General features: G+C 34.8%; 1 protein-coding gene across 1 annotated transcript; it reads left to right on the top strand.

Annotated features, from left to right (window-relative positions):
• The first annotated feature begins 333 nt into the window (after positions 1-333).
• Positions 334-1,533, top strand: LOC107418123 (putative disease resistance protein RGA3). The gene has a single exon (XM_016026799.3). The coding sequence runs from the start codon at positions 334-336 to the stop codon at positions 1,531-1,533; it is 1,200 nt and encodes a 399-aa protein (XP_015882285.3).
• The last annotated feature ends 16,104 nt before the right edge of the window (positions 1,534-17,637 follow it).

Below are 17,637 nucleotides of genomic sequence, written 5' to 3'. Positions count from 1 at the left end.
GCCCAACTTTTTTTTAATGATGAACAATTCCAAAAGCATTTTGATCTTAAATTATGGGTTTCTGTCTCTGATAATTTTGATGTGAAAATACTTGTTGAAAAGATCATTAAATCTGCAAATGTGGAACTCAATACAAATAAGGAGTTGGAACATTTGCAACAAATTCTTCGTGAAAAAATAAATGGAAAACGATATTTTTTTGTACTAGATGATGTTTGGAATGAGAACCATATCAAATGAAACAATTTAAAAAGCTTACTATTAAATGGTGGGACAGGAAGTAAAGTAATAGTAACCACACGGAGTAAAGTTATTGCAAGGATTACAGGCACAATGCCTGCATATGGCTTAAAAGTCAAGGATAAAGAGAAATCTTGGGCTCTATTCAAGAAAATAACTTTGAAGCAAGGACAAGAGTTAAGTATCAGTTCCAGTGTTTTAAAAATTGGAATGCATATTGTGGATAGGTGCGGTGGAATTCCTTTTGCAATAATAACAATAGGAGGCTCGCTGCATTTAAAAAATTCGGAAACAGAGTGGTCCTCATTCTTGGAAAAAGAGCTTTCAAAGATACCTCAAACGGAAGATGATATTATCCCAACGCTTAAATTGAGTTATGATCATCTTCCATCAAGTTTGAAGCAGTGTTTTGTATATTTTGCTTTGTTTCCTAAAGATTATGAAATTGATGTCGAAATTCTAGTACAGCATTGGATGGCGCAAGGTTTTATTAAAATATCAGATCCAAATGATTGTTTGGAAGACGTGGGTTATGAGTTTTTGAAGGAATTACTTTGCAGATCCTTTTTTGAGGAAGTTAAAATAGATGATAATGGCAATGTAACAAAATGCAAAATGCATGATTTAATGCATGAGCTTGCGGAGTCAATAACACCATCTGAGTTTGATAGGCGAAATGGAATTGCAGAACCAATTAACAGTAAAACATGTCATGTCTCGTTGTACAAATTCGATTTGGATTTAGTACAAAAAATTCAACCTTCATTGATTCAAGCTAAAAAGATGAGGACGATTCTCGCGGCTGAAGTGAACGGTCCAGTGGTGTTTTGTATGGGTAATGAGTCAACATGTGATGAAATTGTGGTTCAAATGTTCTGGTTTTTTACAAGTGATGGTGAGTCAACATGTGCTGAAATTGTGGTTCGACTGTTGTCGTTTTGTACAAGTGTTGGTGATGGTGAGTCAACATGCGATGCAATTGCTTTAAATTTGAAGTTGTTACGCGCGTTGGATTTGCAACTTTGTGGTATTGGGAAAGTGCCTAAATCTATTGGTAAGCTGAAGCATTTGAGACATCTTGATCTTTCTTATAATGGTTTTAAGGTACTACCAGATTGTATCACCAGATTACATAATTTACAAACACTGAAGCTCAGTCGGTGCGATTGTCTTCAAGTATTGCCTAAGGACATCAATAAACTAATCAACCTCCGGAGTCTAGAGATTGATGGGTGTTTGAGTCTGAAATACATGCCACGTGGAATAGGTGAATTAAGTGTTAATGGAGCTTGAGAGATTGTATATTGTGGATGATGATAGCTTGAGAGAGAGAGAAAAGTTAGAAGAGCAAAAAATGTGTATATATTTTCTGGTGTATATATCAGAGAGAAGAGAATATATTTTTGCTTACATAATCAAATGTAATGATTACAATTTTGTTATATAAAGCATAAATCTGTATTTTCTCTCTCTCACACTTTCATGCACTCATTTTCTCATTCTTCTAGTTTGTTCCATAACACATGGCATATGAGCCACTGTGAAATACACCTGTATGATCTCATTTTCCATATTTGCCTTAGCCTCCATGTCAGCACAGCAGGTTATATTCCAACACTCCCCTGTAACCTCTGTGCTGAGACAACTCCAAGCTTTTCCCTCAAATAATTGAATCTGTCCCTTGGTAATGATTTGGTAAATATATCTGCAATTTGTTCTTTGGAAGCACAAAATGTCAAATCTACAATTCCATTCTGCAAGGCCTCTTTGATGAAGTGATATCTCCTGTCTATGTGGTTAGTTTTCTGGTGAAAGACTGGATTCCTTGTGATGGCAATGGCTGAGGTATTATCACAGTGTAGAGGTGTAGCTTTCACTTGCACTTCACCAAAATCTTCCAACACAAACCGAAGCCAAATTGCCTGTGCAGTTGCTTCTGAGGCATTTATATATTCTACCTCAGCTGTAGAGAGTGCTACATAATTTTGTTTAACCGAGGCCCATGAGAATACACCACTACCAAAGCTAAATGCATATCCAGATGTGCTTTTCATATCATCCACAGAACCACTCCAGTCACTGTCACAGTACCTTACTAAAACAACTTGTTGTCCCTTGACATATTCTATTCCGTAATCTAAGGTACCTTTGACATACCTTAATACTCTTTTTGCTATACCAAGATGCTTCTTTGTGGGACAATGCATGAACCTTGCCAGTAAACTTGCAGCAAACATGATATTTGGTCATGTTGCTGTCAGATATAGAAGACTTCCCTCTATCTTTCGATACATCTCTTCATCTGCAGTTCCACTTCCATCTTCCTTGCTGAGTTTCTCATTTGTAATTAATGGTGTAAGAACTGGATTACAATCGGTTAAGTCAAACTTGTTCAGCAATGTAGAAGCATATTTTTTCTGGTGCACGAAAATGCTGGAACTTGTTTGTATTACTCCCGTTCCAAGGAAATGATGTAACAATCCCAAATCTGTCATTTCATATCTTTTCATCATATCTTCCTTAAACCAATGCAACATTTCATCATCATTTCCTGTATACACTATGTCATCAACATATATAGCTGCAATGAGTATTCCTTTTTCTCCCCTGGTCTTTGTATAAAGAGTGGCCTCACTTTGACTCTTTTGAAAACCACCCTCACTGAAATATGCATCAATCTCACTATACCAGGCTCGAGGGGCCTGTTTCAATCCATATAATGCCTTATGTAGCTTATATACTTTATCCTCATGCCCTTCAATGACAAAACCATCTGGTTGTTCTACATAGACCTCCTCTTGCAGTACACCATTTAAAAAGGCTGACTTAACATCAAGCTGGTACAATTTCTAGCTTTTATGAGCTGTTAAAGCAATCAAGGTCATAATAGTGTCAAGTCTTGCAACAGGGGTAAAAGTTTCATTAAAATCCACTCCTGGTTTCTGTGCATACCCTTTAGCCACTGACCTTGCTTTGTTTTTCTAAATTGAGCCATCAAGATTAAGTTTTGTCTTGTATACCCATTTAACCCCAATTACAGGCTTATCTGCTGGTCTACTCACCAACTCCCAAGTTTTATTTTTCTCAATCATCCTCAACTCATCTGTCATTGCATTGATCCAGGACTAATTTTGTGCTGCTTCATTGTAGTCTTCGGGTTCAAGGATGCAATTGTTGCATTTTGCCAGAATATCAGTCAAATTCATCCATTTTACTGGTGTATGATCATATTCAGCATGCTTTCCACTTGTTTCAGTGTGTGTAGGGTCAATGCTAGTACCCCTAGGTGCATATGAACTGTCCCTGCTGCTGCTTGTAGTCTCCCTTGAATTTTGCACAATTTAAGCTGATTTTTCTGGTGTATAGTAAGTGTCTTTGAATGCTGAATTCACTTCTTCTGAGACTTTACAACCATCCTTGGTTGCTGAAATTATCCTTCCTCCATTATTTCTCTCATCTTCCTTCCAATTCCATGAGCTTTCTTCACCAAATATAACATCCCTTGATAAAATCAATTTTTTAGCTATAGGATCAAATATCCTATACCCCTTCTCATAGGTTCCATAGCCAACAAAAATTCCTTTCACACTTTTTGAATCCAACTTTTACCCTGTTTCAGCTGGTACATGAACATAACAATGGATCCAAAAATTTTCAAATGTCCTACACCAGGTTTTCTTCCACTATAGGCTTCGAAAGGTGTCACCCCATTCAAGGCTTTAGTAGGACACCTGTTTAGCAGATAGACAGCTGTGTGAACAGCTTCTCCCCACAAGTAGTAGGGCATTTGTTTATCATGTAGCATGGCCTTGGCCATTTCAATGACCACCCGATTCTTCCTTTCAACTACCCCATTCTGTTGAGGAATGTAAGCCACTGTCATTTGTCTTTGAATTCCCTCAGATTCATAGAATTTTATAAACTCTGCAGACAGAAATTCTCCTCCTCTATCACTTCTTAGACACTTAAGTTTAAAACTACTTTGCAACTCAACCATTGCTTTAAATTTCTTAAAACGGATAAGAGCTTCAGATTTGTTTCTTAAAAAATACACCCAAACCATGCGTGTGCAGTCATCTACAAACAGCATAAAATACCTGTTTCCAGCAAGTGTCTCTGTTTGCATTGGTCCACACAAATCTGTATGAACTAATTGCAGTGGCTGATCTGCTCTCCATGCACCATTCTTTTGGAAAACTTCTCTATGTTGATTTCCAAATTGGCAGCCTTCACAGACCTTCATCGTTTCTCCAAGCTTTGACAATCCCACAACCATATCCTTCCTTTTTAATTCAAGCAAAGCATTTGCATGAAGATGTCCCATTCTTTTATGCCAAATTTCCATACTAAGCTCAGTTTGAACTGTTAATGCAACCTGCTCACTCAATGTCATAGTCAACGGATAGCATCGATTTGTTTTTCCTTTGACTTGCACAATCAGATTCTCAAACGTAGGTCCATCATACACATGACACATTCCACCACCAAATGTCAGATAATAGCCATGCTCATCCATTTGACCAACACTCAACAGGTTTTCTTTCAAACCAAGTAAATATAGTACCTCTTTGATATGTCTTTTTCCCTTGTCAGTGTCAATCACCAATGTTCCTTTCCCAGCAATGTTCTCTAGTGTTCCATTAGGCATTTGAACCTTTCCAAACAAATTTCTCTTCACATCAGTCAATAAACTGATATTTTCTATCATATGGTTACTGCAGCCACTGTCTATGTACCATTCACTGTTTTTGCTTGAGTCACGAGTCTCACTAGCTGCATAAAATATATTCCCTGTCATTTCCATCTGATTTGTACAGTTGGCTTTCTGCACATTTCTTCCAATTGTACATTCTCTTGCCCAATGTCCAAACCTGTCATAATTATAGCATTTTGGCTTGCCTTTAAATCTACATTCCCCAAAATGATACTTGCCACAGGTTCTACATTGTGGTTTTGGATAATCTTGACTGCTTCTAACCTGCCATCTACTCCCTCCGTGAACAGTGTTTGCAGCATGTGTGTTTGTCATTTAAGCTCCATGAAACCTTTGCTGAAATTTTTGTTTAGGTTCCCATTTCTTCTCTTTTGAGGACCATGACTTTTGAAACTTAGCTACATTAGATTGTGGTACTCCTTTGTTTTGTATTTTGGAATTCATAGACAATGTAGAGAATGCTTTCTCTGTGGAATCAGTAACTTGCTCGTCAAGTCTCTGCTCTTGACTCTTCAAAATCGCAATTACTTCTTGAAATTCCACTGATGTCAAGTCCTTAGTATTTTCTATCACCAAACAGATTGGTTCATATGCTTTTGTTAAGCTAATTAATACCTTTTGAACCATTCTTTTATTTGACAGTGTCTCTCCAAACGTTTTCATCTGGTTTACTAGATCATTTAGTCTTGGAAGATAATTGGACAGTGTTTCATCATCCTTCATCCTGGTGTATTCGAAATCTCTCCTTAAACTTTGCAATTTCACAGATCTTACATGATCTCCACCGTGAAATTCTTTGTACAAGAGCTCCTAAGCTTCTTTTGCAATCTCTGCATTTGCTATCCTTGGAAAAATTTGTTCAGTAACAGTACCTTGAATAATCCCCAAAGCTTTTGCATCCTTCATGTAAGACTCCATCATCTGTTCATCATCTTCACTTGCTGAGCTTCCTTCAGCCTCTTCAATTTTCCCCTTTAGCTTCCTAGCAGAAGCTGGAATTCCTTTCTCCATAAATTTCCAAAGCCTAAAAGATTTGAAAATGCTGACCATCTTGATTCTCCAAAATTCATAGTTCTCTCCTGAAAATATAGGAGCCCTTATTTCAAATCCAGCCATTGATGCTTCAGATCTGTAATTCTAGCCTACACTCTTCAATCGAGCTCAGAATTGCTCGAGCTCTATTTCTATGTTTTTTTTTTTAGAACACAGTATTTACTCCCAACGTAGATTCAACCATCTCTGGTACCATGTTAATGGAGCTTGAGAGATTGTATATTGTGGATGATGATAGGTTGAGAGAGAGAGAGAGAGAGAGAAGTTAGAAGAGCAAACAACGTGTATATATTTTCTGGTGTATATATCAGAGAGAAGAGAATATATTTTTGCTTACATAATCAAATGTAATGATTACAATTTTGTTATATAAAGCATAAATCTGTATTTTCTCTCTCTCACACTTTCATGCACTCATTTTCAAATTCTTCTAGTTTGTTCCATAACACGTGGCATATGAGCCACTGTGAAATACACCTGTATGATCTCATTTTCCATATTTGCCTTAGCCTCCATGTCAGCATAGCAGGTTATATTCCAACATTAAGTAGCCTTCGTAAATTATCAAAGTTTACATTGAGTAAGGACATGAGTTTTTCCTCTAAGCATCAGGGTGGCGCTGGGCTTGATGAACTAAGGAGACTGAACAACTTGAGAGGCAGGTTGGAAATTGAAAACTTGAGAGTAGATGCCATGGTACAACCAAAGGATGCAATTCTCAAAGAGGAGCAACATATTCTATCCTTAGATTTAAGTTGGATTAAAGATGTTAAATTGGAAGAAATAACAGAGGCAGTGGCAAAGGGATACGAAATGCAAATGGAAGGCCTCCAACCGCATCCACATCTCAAAGATTTGTATATTGGGGGATATCAGGGTGTCAGGTTTCCAAGTTGGTTTGACTCGCTTACAAATCTGGTAACATTGGATTTATGGAACTGTTACAAATGCCATCATCTACTGCCATTGCATCAACTTCCTTGCCTCAAGGAATTGAGGCTGTATGAATTGGACAATCTTGAGTGTGTTTCAAAGGATAAGTACTTGTCTTGCTCATCATCGTCGTCTTCAACTTTAATATTTTTTCCTTCTGTAAAAGTCCTGTGGTTGTCTTCCTTGCCTAATTTAAAAGGATGGTGGGGGAGGAGTGATAGTTCATCTGCCAAAGCGAGCAGTACTCATGATGAACATATGTTACCCGTATTCCCCAATTGTCTTTCCGAGTTAATTATTGAGGATTGCCCAAGCTTGACATGCATGCCACTTTTTCCATATGTAAGCCAACGTGTAGAGTGGAGTAATTCTAGTTGGAAGCCATTCCAACAGACAATCCTCAGTGTCAGTGGTGGCGGTGCAAGACCCATTAATGCTCAACCATTATCATCATCATCATCATCATCAACATCTTCCTACTACTCTCCACTCTGCAAATTGACGTCTTTGGCTAGTCATTGCATTCATGATCTCCAATTTCTCCCAGATGAGCTGAAAAGCCTCACTTCTCTCAAGGATCTGCATATCGGGAACTGCCAAGAATTTAAGTCTCTATATCCGGGTATTCAGCATCTCACCTCACTTCAATATTTAACAATTGAAAACTGCAAGAAGCCCAACATGTGTGATGACGAAGCCCATGCAATTACAATGTGGCAGCAACCTCTCAAAAGGCTCCAAACACTGTCGTTTTATAGGCTTCCGTAACTAGTAGATCTCCCAAGTGGCCTTCAACACCTTACCAACCTGCAGAAACTGGACATTAGTGGTTGTGAAAATTTAGTTTCACTTCCGGAGTGGATTAAAAGCCTCACATCTCTTCAGGACCTTGTGCTTTATCGCTGCCCCTAATTGGCATCATTGCCTGAAGAAATAACAAGTCTCACCTCTTTAGGCAGCTTGGAGATTCTGTTTTGTGACTCCTTATTACCAAGATGTGAAAGGGAAAAGGGCGAGGATTGGCCTAAGATTTCTCATATCCCATACTTGTGGATCAATTGATGATAGAATTCAAAAACCTCTCTACAAGTTCAGGTATGCGTAAATAATAACTCATTCATGATTTATCACAGCCAATATTGGTTTTCTCCCTTCCTAATCAATCATCTTCTTCTTTTTAATTTACAATTTTCTAAAGTTTTATTGTTTTTCTCATTTGCAGGATACTGCGGTCTTCGTATCAAACTAAATGTAATATTAGTAATTTCATTAATTGTTTAAATTACTATCATTTGGTCTGTGAAGTATTTGTGTAAGAAACTTTTGTTATCTAACTAACTATAATTTTATACTTTTCTTAATTTGCATACCCACATATTATACATATGATTGCCTCACATGCATATATGATATATTAATTATTAGTTTATAACGATCATTTGTTTGTTTATTAATTCAGTTATTTCTTTTTTCTTTTCTGCTTATATATATATATATATATATATATTTGTATACAATAATCTCAAACCAGGTTGAAGAGTTGGTGATTCAATAGTCTTTTGTACTGAGAATTTCATAGAAGCAGTGAAAGCGGATATGGATGATAACAGAGTAGAATATATATATATATATATATGAGGGTGAAAAGGTCCCAGACCACTCTCAATCCTTTGCTATACTTATATTTATAATTTATCTATGGTTATTATCTTTAATTCACTTGTGCACTATTAAGTTTCAACGTTATAGGGAATTCAAAAGTTTCCAATCTTGTATTTTTGGAAGCTATTGAAGAACAGAGCATATATAGGAGAGCTCAAGCTTTGCGCCTAAAACAGTGGGAATTGGACTGGAAATTTGAATGTCACAGTATAAGACGATGTTGATGTGAGCTCAAGCTTTCATTGCTTTCATCTCTTCCTCCCAAATTTTATTTCTCTTATTACTATTCTTCCTTCTGAAAAGTGATCTTTGCTTTATGCAAATTTTAAATTACTTTTCATGGTTTTTCCAAATTTCATTGATATTCTAAAGTGATTACCAATTGTAAGTTTCAGAGGTGCATATGTAGCTTTACTCAAATTTAATTATTGCTGTCTTGTGAATCTATATTGGGATGTTTTTTTATTGTTATGACTGATTATATGTATATATATATATATATATGAAGGGATTATTTTAGATTATGGCAAGCCCACAACCTTTAATGGCCACAAGGGAGATGATACGAATCAATCCTGTCTCAAGAAAGCCCTATATTCTTCTTGCTGCTAGTGGAACAATAGGAGATAGAGTGCTTCACATCGAGCGCTGTTGATGGGCCGATATCATGGTTATCACGCCGTTTTCAGCAAATACGCTAGGCAAGGTAACATTTGGTATTCTGGAAAACTTTGTTACTCTTACATTAAAACTTATTTCAAGTTTGAATATACTTTGGTTTGGACATCTTTTGGTTAGCAACATGATGATACAAGGCACATTTCACCTGAAAATGCATGTCAAATCTTTTTACTTTATAAACCTTTACTTTACCTTGAAAATTTTGAGAGAACCAAATGAAACAGCAGCAATTTATTCTCTGTATAAAAATGCTGGCTATGAGTCAATAAAATTTAGCTGTGCAGTTTTCCTTTTAAATGGTTTTACCACACCAATCCATTTGCAAAAGAACACAGAGAGAGACGAAAAATGGCACCCTGACATTTAAGTTATAGGTGCCTTAGTTTGCTTCATTTCTTTGTTGGGCCATTTTCTTTCCTTTACTAGTTTTGTGCCTATGAAAAACTGCAAGCCATGTGCGTTGTATAAGATCTCTCCTAGGAGTGAATTTGACTGGTCACCTTGACCAAGTTGTTAAGGCCATCTTTTTCTTGCCTAAATTAATTTAGCCGATCAAATAAATGTCTGGATTGGCAAATTTGACCCAGACTCTATGGTTCATCTTAGAGAGTTGGACACATGGTAAATATGGAGAGATATATATACAAGTCAAGTAATTGTGTATAGTTCATTTCAACCCCACACACCAGTAAACATGTTTGTTTGCTGTGCATGGTTATTAAATGCGTTATGCAAGTTCATAAGAAGGACTTCCAGTAGCTGTCATGGGCTTCTCTGCTTCCTTCACCTAGCTGTTTTCTTCATTTTCTTATATGCGTGATGTTTTACAGTATCTACTTAACAGAATATCCAATGATCTTATTGTAGATAGCTGGGGGACTTTTGTGACAATTTAATGACCTGCATTGTCTGAGCATGGAATTACAGCAAACCATTCATTGTTGCACCCACAAGGTGGCTAAAATGTTCAGCAAATAGTAACGTAAAGCTGTACAATTTTGTATACTGATGTCATAGTTTGACTTTGACTATGTATTCTTTAACATTCTAGAATTGCTGTTGTGGCCCCTTTGACCTTTCTAATCCAATTAGCACTGCTGTAAGAGCTTTCTGAGATTAAATGTAACTTGGTTACTTGACCTACCATTTGTCCGATGGATCAATAAACAAAGTGTTGAAATTGCATATCCAGGTTGAGTCATGAATTTCACATGGTGCTATAATTGCTATAATGGAATTATTATGACAATTCTCTCTTGGAATGTTTTTTAGCATTATGTGAATTGTACAAGCATTCAGAAATAGAAAGTCTTTTGCCTTATTTATTTTTTTCTTCCTCTTCACTATTACTTTTTTTTTTTTTTTTTTTCGCTTTTTTGGATTTGTGGTGTGGGGGTTGGGATATTAATACCACAAAGACTTCTGGTGTGGTTAGAATGATATTATCAAGAAACCAATCCTTACTCATAGGTACAATCTGCTGGCTTACTTTTTGATCCAACATAGAATTTGATTCTCCACCTCCACTATACATAAAAATGAAAAAAAAATAAATAAATAAATAAAAGCGAGATGGTGCATTGAATCAGTAGGTAGATTGTTGGTGGTTGCCAGGTTTCAAGGAGGTTTCAAGGATACAGTCGTGGCATCTTACCAGATTTTCAAGATCCACGTGTTTGAATCTTGGCAGCCTACTCGTCTTGGAGGATATGTAAACACCTATCTAAACGGTTGGCATTTATTGATATCAACAAAATCCTTTATACCTAAATAAGTAATATAAATCTTTACCCACCAATAATTTGGACTTTGATTTTCCTTTTGATTTCTGAAGAAATAAATAAACAAATAAAATGAAAGATAAAAAATTTAATATGTATGTTTATTTTTATTTTTCTTATTTTGAATTGGAATCATTCATGGATATGGTTATAATTTTTTAAAATTACTATTAAAAGTGATTTTTTTCTCTTTTACACTAATGAGTTACATCTAATTTATGAGGAACTTTCGGTATATGTTTAGTAAAATTTCCCTAAACAGGGCCATCTTGAATGCTCGAAAAGAATCCCAAAATAGTCATATCAATATATCATTTTATTTTTTTTGGCTAGGAAAATAAAAGTTCTAAATGGAACCGAATACTTTATATTGAACCAATGAATAGTTTCTTAAGGCACAAAAACATAGAAAAAAAAATGCTATTCTACACTATTGGTGAACAATTACCGATGAAATGTACATATCATAAGATAATTCAATAGTTTCTATTAAAAAATTTATTTTTAGAATTTTAAAATAAAAAATAATCGAATTAAATATCCAATTAAAATTTTATCACATAGATAATTATCATATCATCAATAATGATAAATAATAAAAAAAAAATTTAATTGCACTACCAAAATAACTCTCTACAGTTTTGTCTCAATTAATTTCCTAAATTACCCTTTATTTCTCCGAATTTTTAGAATTTCTTTATGAGAAACTTCTCTCCTCCCCTCATCAGCACCGTTGCTGATGCAGAGCCTACAGTGACATGCCACAGGTGTAGTGGTGGTCTCTAAAGTCATCAGCAGTTCTCCATCCATTGGCTTTTGAAACAACTTACCATATCATTAATATATTAACCTTCCAAATTGACTTTTGAAAATCATGATTATTATTAATTCATGGAAAAAGTGCATGCTTCTCAAACTTGAGGCCATAAGTGGTAGTGTTTTACATTGAATTCCATAATCATATCGAGATAATGTGTAATTCATGCTTCTATAGGTGTCTTTATTTTTAGTTTGCAAAACTGATTGCTACATTTTAACTTTTATCTGACATTCATGATCTGTTCTTTGAAACTTATGGGTTTTTTTAACTCTACAATATTTTTGTATTAACTAAGAAACTTAATTGCTGTAGTTATTTAACACTTCCATAGGTTGAAGAATTGCAACACTCATATCAGACCTTAAAAATGGATCTCCCGCCAAAAATAGCTGCAGTATGTGGGAGGACACCCACAAAAACATAAAAAGTTACTGTGAAAGAAAAAAAAAAAAAAGAAAAAAAAAAAGCGCATAGCTATCACTGATTAGAGGAACTCTTGTGGCTCACCAGCTTTTGGTGTAGGACAATCTGATGCCATGCTACTTGCGGCAATTACAGCTGTGTGAGAATGATCCTAATCCGAATAGAAAGAATGAAGGAGAAGTTGGGTAAATGTGGGTTTCTAATAATTTTATTATTTTTGAGACTTTAAAACTCAATTTGGAAGTGCAAAAAAAAAAACTTCTCATAGCAAAATTCAAAAACATGTTTAGCTCAAAGGCTAGAGCAAGCTATTTTATAGTTAAAAAAAATCTTTTATTACTTCTTAGCATTGGGCATACTTGTTTTCCTCCATATTACATTTTTCCATGTGGGATTGTTTTCTACGTCAGAAGGGATAAAAATGTTGCAATAAATTAAAGAATCCAGATTTTCCATTAGTCCTGTTTTTAATCATTGCTACAACCACACGCATTTACAAATATTAGCCTCCATTTGATAGGAGAAATGTAAAATAGAAATGATGAAAGAGAAAGACGATGGAAAAGTGAAGGGATTAAAAAATTCAAACTTTACATTAACTTGTTTATTTACCTTCATCTCTCAACTATCATTAAGCCATTGGAGTCTATATGGTTCTGGATATTTAATTATGTTAACGCTAATTTCTCCACCACAATAGTGCTAATAACATTGGCATAACTTCCACTATCTATAATCATACTATAAATGTTACCTTGGATGTCACATTGAGTGTATGATGTTTTCCCTTTGCACTTGCTCTTCATCCTGATACATTGTCAAGATTCTTCGTGCTATCAAACTTAACTCAACCCTTGAAGCCTTTTGAGTCACAGGTTTATCATGCTCTTCTTCTTCAAATTCTTCCTCATCATGCTCAATCTCAGCTTCTGACTCCTCACTGTTTGATTCCAACTTTCCATTATCCTTTAGCACCATAATTCTTCTATTTGGACATTAGTTGGCAATATGTCCATGCACCTGACATTTAAAACACACAATATCATGAGCTCTAGATGGTTTTGGATCATCCTTACCCTTTGGCTTTTGTGCTTGTACAGGTTCGCCCTGGTTGTCTCTCCTTAGCCGAATGGCACTTCTTTCCTTTTGCTTTAGCTTTGGTCTTGGCCGAATGTGAGACTCCTTCTCCAACTAGTTGAACCGGTCCTCCAACTACTTGAAGCTTTTCCAAGCCATGTATTACTACCCTTGGTTAATTTTGATTGCTACATGCAACACCTCTTCCAACTCCACATACTACTGTAGATCCATTTGGTTTGCAATCCCTTGGTTAAGCCCTCCAAGAAACCTAGCCATTGTTGCCTCTCAGCCTTTACTCAAACCCAACCTCATCATGAGCATCTCCATCTCCTTGTAATAATCCTTTACCAACTTGCTTCCTTGAGATAAAGATTGTTATCTCTGATGCAACATCCTATTATAATGGCTGGGTATGAATCTTTTCCTCATGACTCCTTTTATTTGTCTCCAAGTGGTTATTAATTAGTCACCAATTCTCCTTGGGGTATTTTGCTCATTGTTCCACCATTGTAAAGCATAATGTCCAAATTCTAAAGCTGCCAACTTAACCTTTTCTGCCACTAAATAATTATGACAATCAAAAATCATCTCCATACATTCTTTCCATTCTAAGTAAGCCTTCGGATCACTCTTCCCTAAAAATGGTGGTATACTAAAACCTTGATAGTTCCTAAATCATCACCTTCTTCCCGGTGTTGCCTACTATGATTTTGCCTTCCTTGGAGTGCAAATATGTCTTTGTACTCCTCCTCAAAATTGTCTCCAACGTCCTCTTCTTCAATTTCTTCCTGAATCTGTCCGCAGCCTCCTTCGCCTCTACCACATCCTCATTATGGTTCCATCCTAAGGTTCAATCTCCTTTGTTGGTTCTCAAACCTGTCCATTCTTTGATCAAATTGATCAAATCGAGCATTCATCCTTTTCAATTGCTGCAATGCAATATGCATGTTAGTAGGTTCAGCTAAACTACCTGATGCTCTAGATTCTCCATTGAATCCCATGGAATCCTATCCAAGTTCTCTTATAGAATCACCTCCTTTTCGTAATCTTGAATCTGTCATGCTAGCAAAATAATGCAAGAAATCTCACCAAATTCACTCCCTCATGTGTATTACTTAAATAAGGTCCCATTCACTCATGTTTTCACACTAGTTTTAGATTTTTACCCTCTTATAAGCTCACACTCTCTTGCCTTTTCCACTTGAAAGATTATCTCAAAGTTCGATTAAGACACACTTAAAACAACAGCTAGATCACAAGTATGTCCTAATTAAATCTATCAATAAAACAAAAGCAATAAGCAAGCAGCAAGCAAATTCCAAGTGAATTATAAAACCTAACTCTCAACTTTACTATCCAAAAATAAAGAAAATAATAAAGTAATTTTTGGATTCAATAAGGAATCAAACCAGAATATTAAGAGGCCAAAATTCAAGGATAAAATCTAGAAAAGGATCCAAACAATTAACAAGAACACAATTCGATCAAAATATGAGATAATTTTTAGTCGTAGTTCTCGTAATTTAAGCCTTTGTATCAAATCATTAAACCAATTTTAATCCAATCAATTAGCACCAATATTCCAATGTCCAGCAACCAATATTGAATAAATAGCAACTCCACCTATCAAAATTGAATTTCCAAATCCAAACAAAGCTCAATTTTACAAATTCTCAAACTGGCCTTTTCTTGTACAATATTTTTATTTTATTTTATTTTTTTACTTTTGGCTTTTTTTTAATCACAATCAAAATAGTATCACACAATTTTTAGCAGCACAATCACCACAAAAAATGCAACTCCAATGCCTAACAATTTCTTAAATTTGAATTACACCTTCCGAACAAAACATATTGCAAAAATTTAGGGGTTTTGCAATATGTTTTCTGAAATTTCTCTTCTTTTTCTTTTTTGGTTTTGAATATATAAGTGCAACTAATTAAGATTAAAAACAGTAAATGAAAATCAACAATAAACCAAATTACCAAGAACTAATATGCAAAAACAACCAACAAACTTGAAAGCAAAAATTCGGCTAACAAAAAAGGAACCCTAATTTTTGGCTATGAAGAATGATATATATATATATATTGCTTTTTAAAGATGCAGAATAGGTATGGACAAAAGCAACCTTAGCCTAATGTTAAAATTGCAGAATAACATAAAAAAAATGCAAATAAGATAGATCAAACTTGAATAGAATTTGGCTCTGATACCAAATGATACGAACCTAGGTTGACTTGCTCCTAAAACCCATATTATATTAACCCAGATCAAAATTAAGTTCAGATTCTAATGGTCACCTTGACCTAATCAAGTTGTGATTAAAGATCTTGGCATAGATCGAAGATGCCACAATAGGTTATGGATTGTCCTATTGATAAGTTAAACTAAAGTACTCGTTCTCTATCGGTGTTTTAGGTATTCTAAAAGAACAAAGAGAAATCTTTCTCACCATAATTTTTCTGGATGAATAATTTAGTGTGATTTATTGAGAAATATGTCTTTGGATAGGCTAAAGTGACAAAATCAAAACTCTAAAACAATAGGTAGAAACCGGCCAGTAAAATTAAACAAAAAGGTGTGGCCGAATTTTACAAGTCTTTCCCAATCTAATTTGTATTAATTAATTCCTTAAATTTTAAAGAGTAATTAATTAACTTACAATCATAAATAATAAAATTCAACCTTCCTAAATTAATTTGTCCAAAAAAATTATTAAAAAAATAAAAATAAAAGACTATTTCCTAAAACAAAAGTTAAATTTCAGATATGGAAAGTAGTTGGCTAGTTTTCTAAATAAGTTGTTCTTGTCCAATCTCCAGCTAATTTAGGTTCTAAATCTGATCCAACATGCTATATAGGATGCCTAGTAGGATTAAAACTGGTCCCCATATGTTGTTATTGATTGGAATGATCAAAGCTTGCTTAGAATGCAAGTAAGCTTCTTCCCAGCGCCAATTTAGTTAAATCCGACCAATGTGGAAACTTGGATGCTAATGACATACTTGGGCATGCTTGATTCTACCTTGGCATGATTTCACAGCCTTTTGGTGAGCTCAAACACGTTCATAGGCCAAAAAACTCACCTTTTACTGCCCGAAGTCCTCAAATGGGCCAAAACAGCTTCCTGGATCCATTTTTACCTTCACAACTTAGATGCTCAGTACGGGCTTAGAATCTTTTGATATTAATATGCCCTGTTGAGATTTAATTACATTTTGTATAAAACTAATAAGGTTTGTCTTAAACCTTTTAGCTTAAGCTCTAGTATTTGGTCCGTTCTTCAATTATATAGGATCAGCACCCCAACAAGTAGTTGAGTGTACGGGTACAGGCAGGTTCTCATCAGGTTCCTAACCTAAAACAAAAAATAAAATAAAATAAAATAAGAGCATACATGTTAGGTTAATCCACCAAAGCAGCTTAGTGGAAGTATAAGATTCTAAAGGTAAATAATACAAACATAAATAATAAGCGCCATGTGAGACAAGCTCAATAAGTGAACAAATAAAATATAACAAAAATACATGTCATGATTAAAAATCATTTCCCTCAAGACCTTACTTTTACTCTTTAAAAGTTCTCCTATTATGGCAAATAATTTTCATAATACCCATAATTATTCACAAGACATTATAGTTTCCATAATCATAAGACAAGAAAATAATATCAAACAACTACAAAATTTCGTTAAATGAAATAGCATTTCATTTATAGTTCATAATTTAGATAATATCAATAACCATAAATACTATATCCCACTGTACTATGACCATTATGAAACCTATCATATGCTCACACCTAGCATCCTAAGGTGTCGCAGGTTGCACAGGAGAGGAAATTTCTCAATTACAGTTGGCATGCTAGATGTGTTAAAGGTGGGACGCCACATCTATCTTAATATCAAGCGATCAAAGTAGGGGATGGCAAAATATATAAAGCGCACATAACCATATCCATCATAACCAATAACCCAAGTAAGGCAATGGTATACACCAAAATCCATAACTTCATAAATCCAAAACCATATTCATTATAGAAAAATATTATTTTTCAACTATTCCATAAATGCCAGCATATTTATAGCCCCCTACATTTATATTAACAAAATGAAAATCATATTTTTACCAAAATATTTCCATAGTCATATCACAAATTAATAAATCATGCGAGGCATCTATAATATAATATAAAGTCACATAAATTTATACTTCTTAAAATGAAAATAATATTATAAATCATATTTA

This window comes from Ziziphus jujuba, chromosome 2, assembly GCF_031755915.1.
Source record: "Ziziphus jujuba cultivar Dongzao chromosome 2, ASM3175591v1".
Lineage (NCBI taxonomy): Eukaryota > Viridiplantae > Streptophyta > Magnoliopsida > Rosales > Rhamnaceae > Ziziphus > Ziziphus jujuba.
This window is presented reverse-complemented; position numbering and strand designations above follow the sequence as displayed.

Excerpts from the sequence above, each read along its gene's own strand:
- LOC107418123 (XM_016026799.3), top strand. The coding sequence starts at position 334 with ATGCCTGCATATGGCTTAAAAGTCAAGGATAAAGAGAAATCTTGGGCT.